Genomic DNA, 12,348 nt, shown 5'->3' with positions numbered 1-12,348 from the left:
CCCAAAAAAAAAAAAAAAAAAAAGAAGAAGAAGAAAAGAAGTAAAGTTGGTTTCAGCTAATAATGTTTGATCTTTTTCCAGCATATAATGGTTGATTTTTTTTCTGAGTTTTAGTCCACTATTTATCTAATTCAGGTACAGAGAGATTTTGAAGAACTTCCTTCAGAAGCTTTTCGGTCCTTGCGTGACTCTTTGAATGTAAGAATGGCATTATAAATTTTAAGTAGCTAAGCTCTTAATCAACCCCACAAATTTTTTTTGTAAAATATATGGTGCAATGCTGTAATATTTTTCAAGGTGTGGCTTTGCTTTCTGTTAGATATGAAATTTTTAATTCTTGGCGAACATCTGATTATACATCTATTGGATTTACAGAGATTAATCATGGCACCAAATAATTTTTTGACTTCTAATTTCGTTCTCCATCTTATTACTGTTAAAATCTCCTTGTGGGAGATCTGAGCTGAGAAAAAGGAAGATTTCCCTGAATAAATAGGAAGTTATGGGAAATATATGACAAATTTATTCGTGTGGTTTCCCCTGGAGTGTTCTTATAATTCCTTGACGTGGATTTGGGAGGAAGTCACATCCTTTCACTTCTGTGATTTGCCAGTAAAATTCGTTTCTTAGAAATAAGTTAGTTAGCAATGTAACATTTTTGGCGTGGACCCTCATCGATATGAAAAAAAAAATTAAGAATTTTTTTTCCTTTTTGGTGTGGGCCTGCAGAGAGTCATAACCCTTTGGCATTAAAGGTCAAATGAGATTTGAGTTTTCTTAGCTTTTTGTTTAAAACATGCAGTGTAACCTACTATATTTGTGATCTATTAATCTCATATGCAGAATTTGTTGAGAAAATTTCACAAGGGCCCACCTAAAGTCCGAACTCAGGTATTTTCTTTCTGAAAGTTAATATTATCAATTGATTTTCCCCTCTGATTGGAAGGATGGGTTCAGGTTAAATTTTTGTTTCATAGGTTAGCATAGCCGTGGCTGCATTAGCAGTACATGTTTCTGCTGATGATTGGGGAGAAGGTGGTATTGTCAATTGGCTCAGGAATGAGATGAACTCACATCCAGAGTATGTTCCAGGATTTTTGGAGCTACTGACAGTTTTGCCTGAGGTATGAGCTTGTGTTTATCTTTTCTTTATATTTGGAAGAAGTAGTACTAAATCTTATCCTCAAAATGACGAACGTTGGAAACATTTTTTTTCTACATGAAAGTTAACTATATTTCACCCTGCTGGAAGAAAAGGCATTTTCAATTTTTTTGGCTTGAAATGGCCATGAAAGTATACAACTTCTGCTGGACTATTGCATATTTATATCATAGGGGCAAGTGATTACATGAATTGTGAAAGCTAACTGAATTAAATGCCTGATCCTTTGATTGTTCAAATTTTCTTTTAGATATCACGTATAAGTAGCATAAAGGCCATCAATTTTCATAGAGAGTATGGCAAATTAAAACCTTATTTTTATTGATTAGTGGTTTTAGATTATTTTATTGCTACCAAATGGTTTCATATGCTAGAATATTGTAAGAAAATTTGAGCTAATAGGGCATCAGCCGGAATATCTAATATCTTTCTCTGAAGATACATTAAAGTGTTTGAAGGGCTTTTAGGTGCTTTTATGTGTGTATATCATATTCCCCAAAATGGTCAGTTAGTTTTTGTTTCATGGCATGTTGCCGTGTTTCTTTGGCACCCCTGAATCAGGAAGTATACAATTACAAGATCGCAGCTCGCCCGGATAGACGCCGACAATTTGAAAAGGAACTCACATCCCAAATGGAAGTTACCCTTAATATCTTGACTGCTTGTTTGAATATTAACGATCTGAAGGAGCAGGTGGGAGTTTTTTAATCATAAGAATTGTGTCCTATATCTGAAGTTTGTACATTATGTCCTCCTACTCAAACAGAAGTTTGTCAATTTTTTATTTGCTTGGGTTTCATGGATGTTTCAGGTGCTCGAGGCATTTGCTTCTTGGCTTCGATTAAAGCATGGGTATGCCTGTTCTTCATGTCACTGTTTCTACACAATATATTAGATAGCACAAAAGATAGTTGGGAATGAAGTTCACTTTTTTAAATGTGTATATGGTGCTGATGTACACGTGGGCATGTGTATTTGAAGTATGACGTGGGTATATTTTAGATCAGTTTCTTGTGTCATAAAAGAAGAGTGAAGGCAAACCAGAAAGTCTTGACGCTTTGATTCTGGGGTTACACATGGAATTGGGTTAGGAATCTCATTTCTTGCTCAAATATCAATTACAGAGTTGTATGAAGTTTTTGGAAAAAATAATTTGCATATCAACAGAATAATCTTTAACAACCTAGCTGTATTTTGAAACAAAATGACCTAAGTTAACTGGGAGCAAGTTACTAAACCCATTGAATGTGGTGGTGTGGTTTTGTAACGTAGCTAAAAGAAACAAGGCCTCATTTCGCAAGTGGTTATGGAGATTCCCATTAGAAGGAAATTCTTTGTGGCATCAAGTACAGTGATCTCATGGTAAACCACCTATTGGTTGTTTCTCTAAAATTAAATATAAAGCAGCACTATAGACCGCTGGAAAAAAAATTATGAGGCTTACTGATTTTGTGCAAAAAAAAAAAAAAAAACCACTTTTAGGGTGTGCTTAGGTAATACAGTTAGTTTCTGGAATGATGGGTGCTTGACACCCGATTCTTCCTCAAATACTCAAAATCTTTTTGATCTTGTAGCTCTAAAGAAGATTGGGTTGAAATTTCTGGGATATTAACAACCTTTGGTTCGTTGACACCTTCTGAGGAACTTCTCTGATTAGAATTGGAATACTGTTTGTCATAAATTTATCGAGGGGTGTTCATCTCATGACCACTAGAGGAGAAAATTTTGTCTCTATGATTGCTCAGATATATTTTTCCCCTTGCAAATCCGTTTTTTTTCTGTTTAGTGTGGTTCATAATCTACCACAGGATCTTTTTAGAGCTATTGGGAGATGCTGCTACCTGAAGAAAATCAACGTTTTTTCTGGATCATCAGTAGCGAAGGGGACTTAACACTTGTGCAAAAGTTCAAGAGAGACGTCTTAATTGCCATCTACAACCAGACAATTATATTTGTGCAATTCTTGTGGCAAGAGTGCTGTCCATCTATTTATGGAGTACTCTTTCAATTCTCTGGATGGGAATTTTTCCAATTGTTCAAGATTGACATAGTTCTACCTTGCTTGGTTTAACTAAGCATACCATCTCTCTTTATTGCCCTACTCTTGTTATGAAATCCTCAATTCACTGGACTAATGTAGTCAAAGCAATTTATCTAGATTGAGAGGAGTTGAAGTACCTTGCATAGTCCTTAGCTATTTCATGAAAAACTTGGAAGGAGCGAGGATGTGGGGGATGTTTTTATCATGAGAAGTGTTTAGTTTCCGTGGTTTTCTTGTAGTGATAGTGAAGAGTTTCTATAATGTTCCTTTTATATATTACGGCAATAAAACTTAAGAGGTGTCTTAGGATCTTCGTAGCTTCATGAGCTGGAGATGGTCATCCAAGTCCACCCAGTTCCTCATCTTTTTTAATATAATTTTCTCTATTGTGAACATTTCTTTTTCCTGCATGATGGAATATGTCCAGGACATGTTCAAGGTATGTTGATATGTTGTCCTAGATGCATTGGATTCTAACATATAAACTTGAGAGAAGCACCTGCGCTTTGTAGCATGCTATTGGGTTTCCAGCATATGGTGCTTGCCCCTTGCTAGTAACTTTGACCTCAAAGGAATATAAGACATTTTGAAGACTTCGATGGGAGTTAGCTTATCTCTAAGCTCTATTTTAGTTTATTGCTTCAAATTGGAGCTTATTAAGTGCTTTTGTAATTATTTTGATCTTATGATGAGTGTCCTCTTCTAAAATTTGTTTCGTTTCCTATCAGAAAATTAAAATTAAAAGCTTCTGTTTGCGATTATTGTCATTCAGATTTCAGAATCTGCTTTGGTGGTAGTCATGTGTGGAATTCAAGCATTACAATTTAATGGCTTAGTTGAACTGCTTATGGTTTCAGGATTCCAGGATCTATGCTTGCTTCACATCCTTTAGTACTCACAGCTTTAGCAAGTTTAAATTCCGAGCTTCTCTCAGAGGCATCTGTAAACGGTATTGCTTTAGATAGTGCCCTGAGTTTCTCATTGCCATTGTTGTAAACTTAATGACATTGCAACATCTGAAATCTGTTTTTCTGCTTCCTGAACTGATTTTATTGTACAAATCAAGCAGTTTAATAAAATATTTGTGGTCCCGTCCCCCTTCCCCCTCATTTATAGATTGAGATACGTGTGTGTACCTTATAAAAGAAAAATAATTAGTAAGCTTGGTGTAGTAGGAATGCTATCATTCCTTAATTTACTGGTTGTATGCTTTTTTCGGATTGGAGAATGTAGTTGATACCGTGTAGATTATGAACAGCTACCATGAAAAGGTTTTGGGAGGTGGGGAACTAAAGCAAATATCTATGGCCACAAACGAGTGGCATTACAAGATTATTGAGCTACATTGTCACATTTGCGGATGTGATTTAAAGCTACTGCTCGTCTGCTCGTTTAAGTTAATTCATATATCCCTTACCTTTTGTATAGCAGTTGAGATGTACTGGAATTTTTTAATGTTCAATTGATTTTCGTTTTCTTTCTTTATGTCATCCTTTTATATCTTGTTTGATTCAATGAGTAACGTCCATATCAAAAGATAATTTTGTTTTACATCCATGTGTGTCTTGGCCAGCGATGCTGAAGAAAACTTTGTTCTTTGTATGTTTACTGTCCATAAGAAGTGTGCGTCTTCTTTGTTCTTGGCCGGCTATGTAATGTTTCCCTTGTGTTGGCTAGTGTTATTATGATATTTTATATATGTCTATATAATTGATTTAGACTCTTTGTATGTGTTCTACGTGTTTGTTCATTTGGAGTCCCATTCCCCCAGGTTACTTGTGAGCATTTGATGTGTATTCTCAATAACTTCTCGTTGGTTCTTTGGGAAGTTATTATAATTTTTTTTCTTTTTTCTTTGTGCAGTTATTTCTGAATTGATACACTATTCAGCAGCTGGAAGCTCATGTGGTCTCTCAGCACACATGCCCTTAATTCAAGTAATTGTCCCTCAAGTAATGAGTTTGAAGGCACAACTAAGAGATTCTTCAAAGGTATTGCTATCACAGATTTCTCCATCTTTCGGTTCTATATCTTTGGTTTAAGAGAGTGCCATGTTTTCTTGTTCAAAGGTTAAGCCGCTAAGGACAGCTACGGTGTTGAGACCAATGATTTTTATTCATTAGCTTTGTTTGTTTGTGCACGTTCCTTTTGTGATTGTTTTTTTACTTTGGGGGAGCAGGGTGTTACATACATATGTGCAAATTAATTACCTAACCATGATATAGCTACTGGTTGCGGAGGTTTATTCATTCACCTTCTTCCTATTTTAATTTCTGCAATCAGGATGAAGAAGATGTGAAGGCTATTGCTCGGCTATTTGCTGACATGGGCGATTCATATGTTGAATTGATCGCTACTGGTAATAAATTTTATTACCTATTTGAGGGTTCATTGTTCTGAAACATTCAGAATATTATTTTCCTAATTTTCTTTATATTTTTTGTTGATATACTTTCTAGGTTCTGATGAATCGATGTTAATAGTGCATGCCCTACTAGAAGTTACTTCCCACCCTGAATATGATATTGCCTCCATGACCTTTAACTTTTGGCATAGCCTTCAGTTGAACTTGACCAAAAGGTTATTTATTCTGGGCCCTATGATATCAACTATGGGTTTTTTAGACAACAAACATTTCAACCATATTTTGTGTGGGAGTTAATTTTACTTACGGTAATTTTAATATCCCAGGGATGCATATATTTCTTTTGGCAATGACGCTTCCATTGAAGCTGAGAGGAAAAGGAGGTTACAAATATTTGGTCCAGTCTATGAGTCACTTGTATCCTTGGTAAGTTTTCCACTTTCCATAATTTTAACCCAAATTCAGAACTTCTACGTGAAAAGTTGTTAGTCTTAGTACTCCTTTCGAATCAATATTATTCCCTTCATTGTAGTGTACTATAAGACCACCATATGCTCATAAACGATTGTTATTACTCAGGTATTTTTCCACCAAAAATTGCTGCTTGAACCTCATTTTTTCCTGACATTATTTGTTGTTAGCTAGAAAACTAGTATTTATAGCTGTATATGCTTGTTGGATTTATACTGAGGGAATGACATATATCTGCGTACATAAATTTTGATCTTGATTCTCCAGAAAAATAATGTTCGCAGGTGAGTTTCAGAGTTCAATACCCTAATGACTATCAAGACCTTTCTTATGAGGACCTCAAGGAATTCAAGCAGACTAGATATGGTAGTAACATCGCTTAGTTCGTTGAATATGTTCAATGAAATATTACTAGTTTTTTTGAGATATAATTTCTGTTATTAAGGTGCCATTCTTTTAGCAGATGTACTTCGCAGTTGTATCAGGAAATCTTTCTTTATTATGTCTAGTGGCTTAGTTTTCCATTGTTCATTTTCCATGTATAATTCCGTAAACTGGTGACTAAACAAAATGAAATATTTGTATATATCCAGCTGTTGCAGATGTCTTAATTGATGCAGCATTGGTTTTAGGAGGTGATATGACTCTGAAAATTCTTTACGTGAGGCTTGTGGAGGTGTGTATTTCTTGCAATCAAGTTATTTTGCGTTTTAATAAATTACTCACAAAGCATGTAAAAGTTGTGTATGACTTGTATTTTTAGCCTTGGCTACCTTTTGTAGTTACCTTCGTAGGTGTCTCAACTGAAAATGAGTTGTAAGAAGAAATAATTTGCAAACCACCAACTAGCCGACAGGGATTATTTCAAGTGATGGTGGCCACCAGCCTAGAATTTAATATCTTACAAGTTTCTTTGGCAATCAAATGTAGTAGTAGAGTTAGATACTTGTCTTGTGAGAATAGTTGAGGTGCACTTAAGCTTGTCAAACACTCAGCATATAAAGAAGAAAAAAGAAGAATAAAAAAAATTAGAATTGGCCTACTGCCTGTCAAAGTGGATCGAGTTCTGCATTTCGTTGATGCATTTTCAAATATTATCATAGGCTGTTACAAGCTGTGGAAACAGTGAACCAAGTGAATGGCGTCCAGCAGAGGCTTCTTTGTTTTGCATCCGTGCTATATCAAATTATGTTTCAGTTGGTGAAGCAGAAATAATGCCCCAGGTCAAATATCTTCCTATTTTGTTCCGCCTCTATAATGATTGACAATTTTATTACCATACCTAATTTACCCTCTTCTATTACATAGTTCTGCATACATTTTGTTCTACGAAGGAAAAGTTCTCAAACATCTGTTGTTTGTCCTCCAATTAGTCAAGCAAGGCCACAGTACTCTTCCGCCCCCCTTTTCTTTAGAGAAATTAACTTAAATTAAAGAGATGAAAAGGAATGTTCATTCTTGGGTCTATATAATGGTGGACTGTATCAGAAGTACTCCAACATCTTTGGAGAATGTGATCTCAAGTTCTTGCTAGAGAAATGTTCATTGTTAAAATCTCATTTTTCCTATGTTCTGCATCTGCCCATTCTCTTGTAATTTATTATTTTTGCTGGTTTATGTCTCTAATTCTTGAATCGCACTGGGCTTTTCCATACATCTCTCAGGTCATGGGCTTACTTCCAAAACTTCCTCAGCAAGCACAACTACTTCAGACAGGTAACAGGATGCAACATGTTGCTTAGTGTGGTGTATTAAATGCTATTATTGTATTCTTGTTTCCATTGAATGGGTCAATTTGGTAGATGATCACCCACCCACCCACTGTTCTTGACTTGCTTTTCATTATCAGGTCCTACTAACCACTTATATCAACGTCTTTGCAATTTCCCAGTAGATGTCTTTTTGTATGTGTATACTTAGTATTTCTAACTTCGTTTATCAAGATACATATTTATGCCTGATCGAACTTTTTCAGTGTGCTACACTGTTGGAGCATACTCGAAGTGGCTTGATGCATCGTCAAGTGGGCAATCGATACTACCTTCAGTAATTGATATCCTCATGAGTGGAATGAGCACATCTGAGGGTTCTGCAGCTGCTGCAGCTCTGGCATTTAGACATATTTGTGCTGGTACAAAATTTCTTTTCAAAATTGCTTTCCATTTAGTTCTGTATTTTTCTCGATCAGGAAAGTTAGACTTTTTGGTTTCAAGTGTGAACTAAACCAGCAATCCTAGTAAAACTAGCATTTTTAATGGTGGCATGCCAATAAATTTCATAATTTAGACTACTTTACTTTCTTTCAGCAATCTGCACATTTAATATAAAGAAAAATTATTTTTGAAATTGCATTTTGGCAAGCGTCAGCATGCTGTGGTTTTAGAAATACTATTTTATGTGGTTGCCACACCCATATCCTTAGATACATGGGTGAGAGAATGAAGGATGCCTTTTTACCATGCTGCTAATGGTTATGGGGGTGACAACCACTCCCATTGATTTCTTGTTTGTTTAGCTTTGAGGAGTACTTCAAGTAGCATAGCCCCAAATAGAAAATAGATCCCGAATCGTTACTATCTCAAGCTTTATTATCACTATTCCACTTTATTAATTCATTATCTTGCAAGTAGATTGCCGAAGAAAGCTTTGTGGATTTTTAGATGGTCTCTTCCACATATATAATATGACAGTCAACGGCGAAGGTAGTTTGAAGGTGACTGCTGAGGACTCACTGCACCTCGTGGAAGCATTAAGGTACATATCTTGATAATGTCTTGAAAATGGTTGGTTGAACAGGATTTGATACTTGGACAAAGGTTGACTGTTTCGTTCTTTTCTTTTCTTTTTCCTTTTTTTTTTCTTTTCTCTTTGCAGCATGGTTATCACTGAACTTGTGCCTGATCAAGCAAAGAGAGCTCTGGAGGCATTGTGCTTGCCTGTTGTCGCTCCTCTGCAGGTCGTTTTTTTCCCTTTCAAACAATTAGTTCATCTTTCTGACAAATTATAACAAATTTCAGTATTAATATTCAGGAAATTGTCAATCAAGGCCTAGAAGTATTGAATAAGAAGCCTTCTAATGATTTGACAGTCCATATTGACCGGTTTGCATATATATTCAGGTGTGATAAATGTCCAACCTTTGTATCTTCGTTTCTTCCTAATTCTCTTAATATATTCTAAATCTATTAATGGAATCAACTTTAGATATGTAAATCATCCCGAAGCTGTTGCAGATGCAATACAGAGGCTTTGGCCAATTTTTAAAGCCATCTTCGATATGTAAGTTTTTTTAATTGAGTTAACTACATATTATGTTTTATTCTAAACTTCCTAACTGGTTATATTTAATGATTTGATTCTAGCCGTGCTTGGGACATGCGGACAATGGAATCTCTTTGCCGAGCGTGTAAATATGCTGTAGGTTTGCCGTTCTTTTTGGTGGCTCATTAATAAAAGTATTTGTGGTTTGAAAACTCACCTGGAAAAAATTGAAACTAAAAATGAGTGACTTGGTCTGACTTGAATTGTATTGGCTTGATTTGGACTGCATTCACTATGGTTCAGATAATATTTGTCATAACTAAGGGTGTCTCGGCAGTGACTCAAGATGTTGCATATTGCATCATACTTTCAGTTGGATGATCGATAATGAAGAATAGCTGTAATATAGCTATCCCTAATGAATACTAAAATATATCAACTTTTATGTCTTCTTAATTCGTCATCTTATGTAAACTCAGTTAGCGACTTTGATTCGTGTCTAGATTGTAATTGTATATCAGCGTCTTATTTTGAGGCACTTATTGAGTGGAAATAGTTATGTTAGTAGTGTTATGTTTCATGAAAAGAAACAATTTGTTCGGTTGAATATATTACCAGTTTACTTTCTGTAGGTGAGAACCTCCGGTAGATATATGGGAGTCACAATTGGAGCGATGTTGGAAGAAATTCAAGGTCTATATAAACAGCACCATCAGCCTTGCTTTCTTTATCTATCTAGTGAAGTTATAAAGGTTTGGGCCATATATCTCACCTTGCTTTTGAATTTCGATTTGTGTAAAGTTCATAGTTAAGCTGCCAATTTCCCTTGCAGATTTTTGGATCTGATCCATCTTGCGCAAGCTATCTCCAAAATTTGATCGAAGCATTATTCATGCACACTACACGTCTTCTCACAAATATTCAGGTAGGCTGCAGGTAGCTTATAGATGTAATCTTTCTCAACTCTGGTGCTATTTGAATTGCTAATTGGTTGTCCCTGCTTTTGTGTGAAAGGAATTTACTGCTAGGCCTGATATTGCTGATGACTGCTTTCTCTTGGCTTCGAGATGTATACGCTATTGCCCCCAATTATTTATTCCATCTTCAGTGTTCACAGCTTTAATAGATTGTTCAATGGTGGGAATCACAGTACAGCACAGGTATATACTCATCTCCCTGCTCTTGTTCTCGTGAAGGTTCTCATTCTCGGATCACTCACGAAATCTGATCATGTTCATCACATTTTTATAGTTGCGATTGATACTGATCGACCCATTTATTTTTCTCCGCAGGGAAGCCTCAAATTCAATATTGACTTTCTTGGCTGATGTATTTGATCTTGCAAATTTAAGCGAAAGAGAGTATATATCTAGAAGGGATGCAATAGTTATACCTCGAGGTTGCGTTATCCTTCGAATTTTGATTGCAGCTTTGACGGGGGCATTGCCAAGTTCTCGATTAGAGCCGGTATTTCTTGTTTTCATGTGGATAATTGCATGAGCATTTTAAATTGACAATGCTACCTGTATTAGTCACAGTTTACTCTGCCCTTCTCCATTGTCTGTTGAGAATCACTTGATGATCCCATCCCACTTTCCCAGGTGACTTACACACTACTATCGTTAACTCGAGCTTATAGAGCGCAAGCATTGGAATGGGCGAAGGAAAGCGTCTCTTTGATTCCATCAACAGCTGTTACTGAAAAAGAGCGGTCAAGATTTTTAAAAGCGTTATCAGATGCAGCATCAGGGTGCGACCTAAATACACTTGCTGTACCAATAGAAGAGCTCTCAGACGTATGTCGACGAAATAGAAACGTTCAGGAGATAGTTCAAGGAGCTTTGAGGCCTCTTGAACTGAATCTGTTGCCTGTAACATAGAGAGGGGGAAAGTGGGGGAGGGGTGTTACAAAGAGGAAGGCCATTTTGCAACGGCCTGGGCTTGCCTCTGCCATATAGTTGCGTTGAGGTGCAATGCCGGTTGGTTCTATTCTTTTCTTCATCTTCATCCTTTTTTTTTTCTACCCTTCTTTTTCATTTGGTGTATCCATTTCCTTTCCAGTCTCCAAATTTTAAGGAGAATGTTCATTTTTTATATCTTCTTTAATGAGAGGTGGTTGTAATGAGAAAAAAAACTGGTGGTGGTCATATGTTTTTATTCCTTCTTTTTTTTTTTTTTTTTTTTTTTTTTTTTCTATGTTGTCTCTTGGGATGTCATTTTTTTTTTGGGGGGGGTTTAAATGGCTTGACGACGACACAGTTGTAATTTATTACAGTGAAAGAAAATGAAACTTTGTTTCTATATGCTCCTCTCCTCTTCTCTCCATTGTTTATTGCTTTTTGTACCTATTTTTTGTCTGCTTTTGAGCCTCTCTTTCTCCATCTTCTCCTTTATTTTGACTTGGATTTTTGTGTGTTGTTGATCGGGCCATCCATACCTTTCTGTACGGCTACTTTGTTATGACTTCACTTCAGTCACTAGTCCAGTCTTCCTTCTTTGGGTTAAGGTAATGACTTCGAGCATGGCCAGCTCCCATAATGTGACTAGCAGTGTGTATAAGGCCTTAGAACGAATTCATCGCCGTATGGTTGACCGGTGATTACTAGTGATTCTGGTTTCATGCAAATGAGTTGTAGCCTACCATCTAAGAATGATTTTTTAATACTGAGATTATAAATTATTTTCAAATGATCAAAATTCTTTTAAAGCTTAGATTAACTTCTTTAACCAAATAGAGATTTTGTTTATATAGGCTATTCTAGTTTTAAAATCTTCGTAAAATTTAATTGTACAAAATTCTTAAAACATAATCTTTTTAAAAGTTTATAATTTATAGTATTTTTTTTTAAAAAAAATGCATTAATTAATTAAATTTAACGATATTAGTGTAGGGACAAAAAATTCGGGTAAATTTTGAGCATATCTCAAAAGTCAAATCTAGCTAGACTTCAAAATAACTTATTCTAAAAATAAAATAAAAAAAAATTAATTCATAAAATAAAATGAATCCCATTACTTAGCCCAGCCGCCACAATTATTAATTAATTA

The 12,348-nt window shown here is 35.6% G+C and overlaps 1 protein-coding gene across 1 annotated transcript in view; it reads left to right on the top strand.

Moving 5' to 3' along the window:
• The window catches only part of LOC111470834 (transportin MOS14-like), a 13,494-nt gene extending 1,890 nt beyond the window's left edge, over positions 1 to 11,604 (top strand). The window contains exons 3-27 of the mRNA XM_023116484.1: positions 136 to 198; positions 844 to 891; positions 978 to 1,124; positions 1,724 to 1,855; positions 1,974 to 2,014; positions 4,061 to 4,152; positions 5,067 to 5,194; positions 5,487 to 5,562; positions 5,663 to 5,783; positions 5,895 to 5,994; positions 6,324 to 6,405; positions 6,633 to 6,715; positions 7,143 to 7,262; positions 7,704 to 7,755; positions 8,015 to 8,170; positions 8,670 to 8,793; positions 8,914 to 8,995; positions 9,070 to 9,158; positions 9,244 to 9,318; positions 9,402 to 9,456; positions 9,933 to 10,052; positions 10,133 to 10,225; positions 10,315 to 10,460; positions 10,593 to 10,767; positions 10,902 to 11,604. Of these exons, the coding sequence (XP_022972252.1) occupies positions 136 to 198; positions 844 to 891; positions 978 to 1,124; positions 1,724 to 1,855; positions 1,974 to 2,014; positions 4,061 to 4,152; positions 5,067 to 5,194; positions 5,487 to 5,562; positions 5,663 to 5,783; positions 5,895 to 5,994; positions 6,324 to 6,405; positions 6,633 to 6,715; positions 7,143 to 7,262; positions 7,704 to 7,755; positions 8,015 to 8,170; positions 8,670 to 8,793; positions 8,914 to 8,995; positions 9,070 to 9,158; positions 9,244 to 9,318; positions 9,402 to 9,456; positions 9,933 to 10,052; positions 10,133 to 10,225; positions 10,315 to 10,460; positions 10,593 to 10,767; positions 10,902 to 11,180 (2,679 nt within the window). The 3' untranslated portion in view covers positions 11,181 to 11,604. The remainder of the gene's footprint in view (positions 1 to 135; positions 199 to 843; positions 892 to 977; positions 1,125 to 1,723; positions 1,856 to 1,973; positions 2,015 to 4,060; positions 4,153 to 5,066; positions 5,195 to 5,486; positions 5,563 to 5,662; positions 5,784 to 5,894; positions 5,995 to 6,323; positions 6,406 to 6,632; positions 6,716 to 7,142; positions 7,263 to 7,703; positions 7,756 to 8,014; positions 8,171 to 8,669; positions 8,794 to 8,913; positions 8,996 to 9,069; positions 9,159 to 9,243; positions 9,319 to 9,401; positions 9,457 to 9,932; positions 10,053 to 10,132; positions 10,226 to 10,314; positions 10,461 to 10,592; positions 10,768 to 10,901) is intronic.
• The last annotated feature ends 744 nt before the right edge of the window (positions 11,605 to 12,348 follow it).

This window comes from Cucurbita maxima, unplaced genomic scaffold, assembly GCF_002738345.1.
Source record: "Cucurbita maxima cultivar Rimu unplaced genomic scaffold, Cmax_1.0 Cma_Scf00002, whole genome shotgun sequence".
Classification (NCBI taxonomy): domain Eukaryota; kingdom Viridiplantae; phylum Streptophyta; class Magnoliopsida; order Cucurbitales; family Cucurbitaceae; genus Cucurbita; species Cucurbita maxima.
The sequence above is the reverse complement of the archived record's forward strand: the minus strand, read 5'-3'. Positions and strand labels throughout refer to the sequence as shown.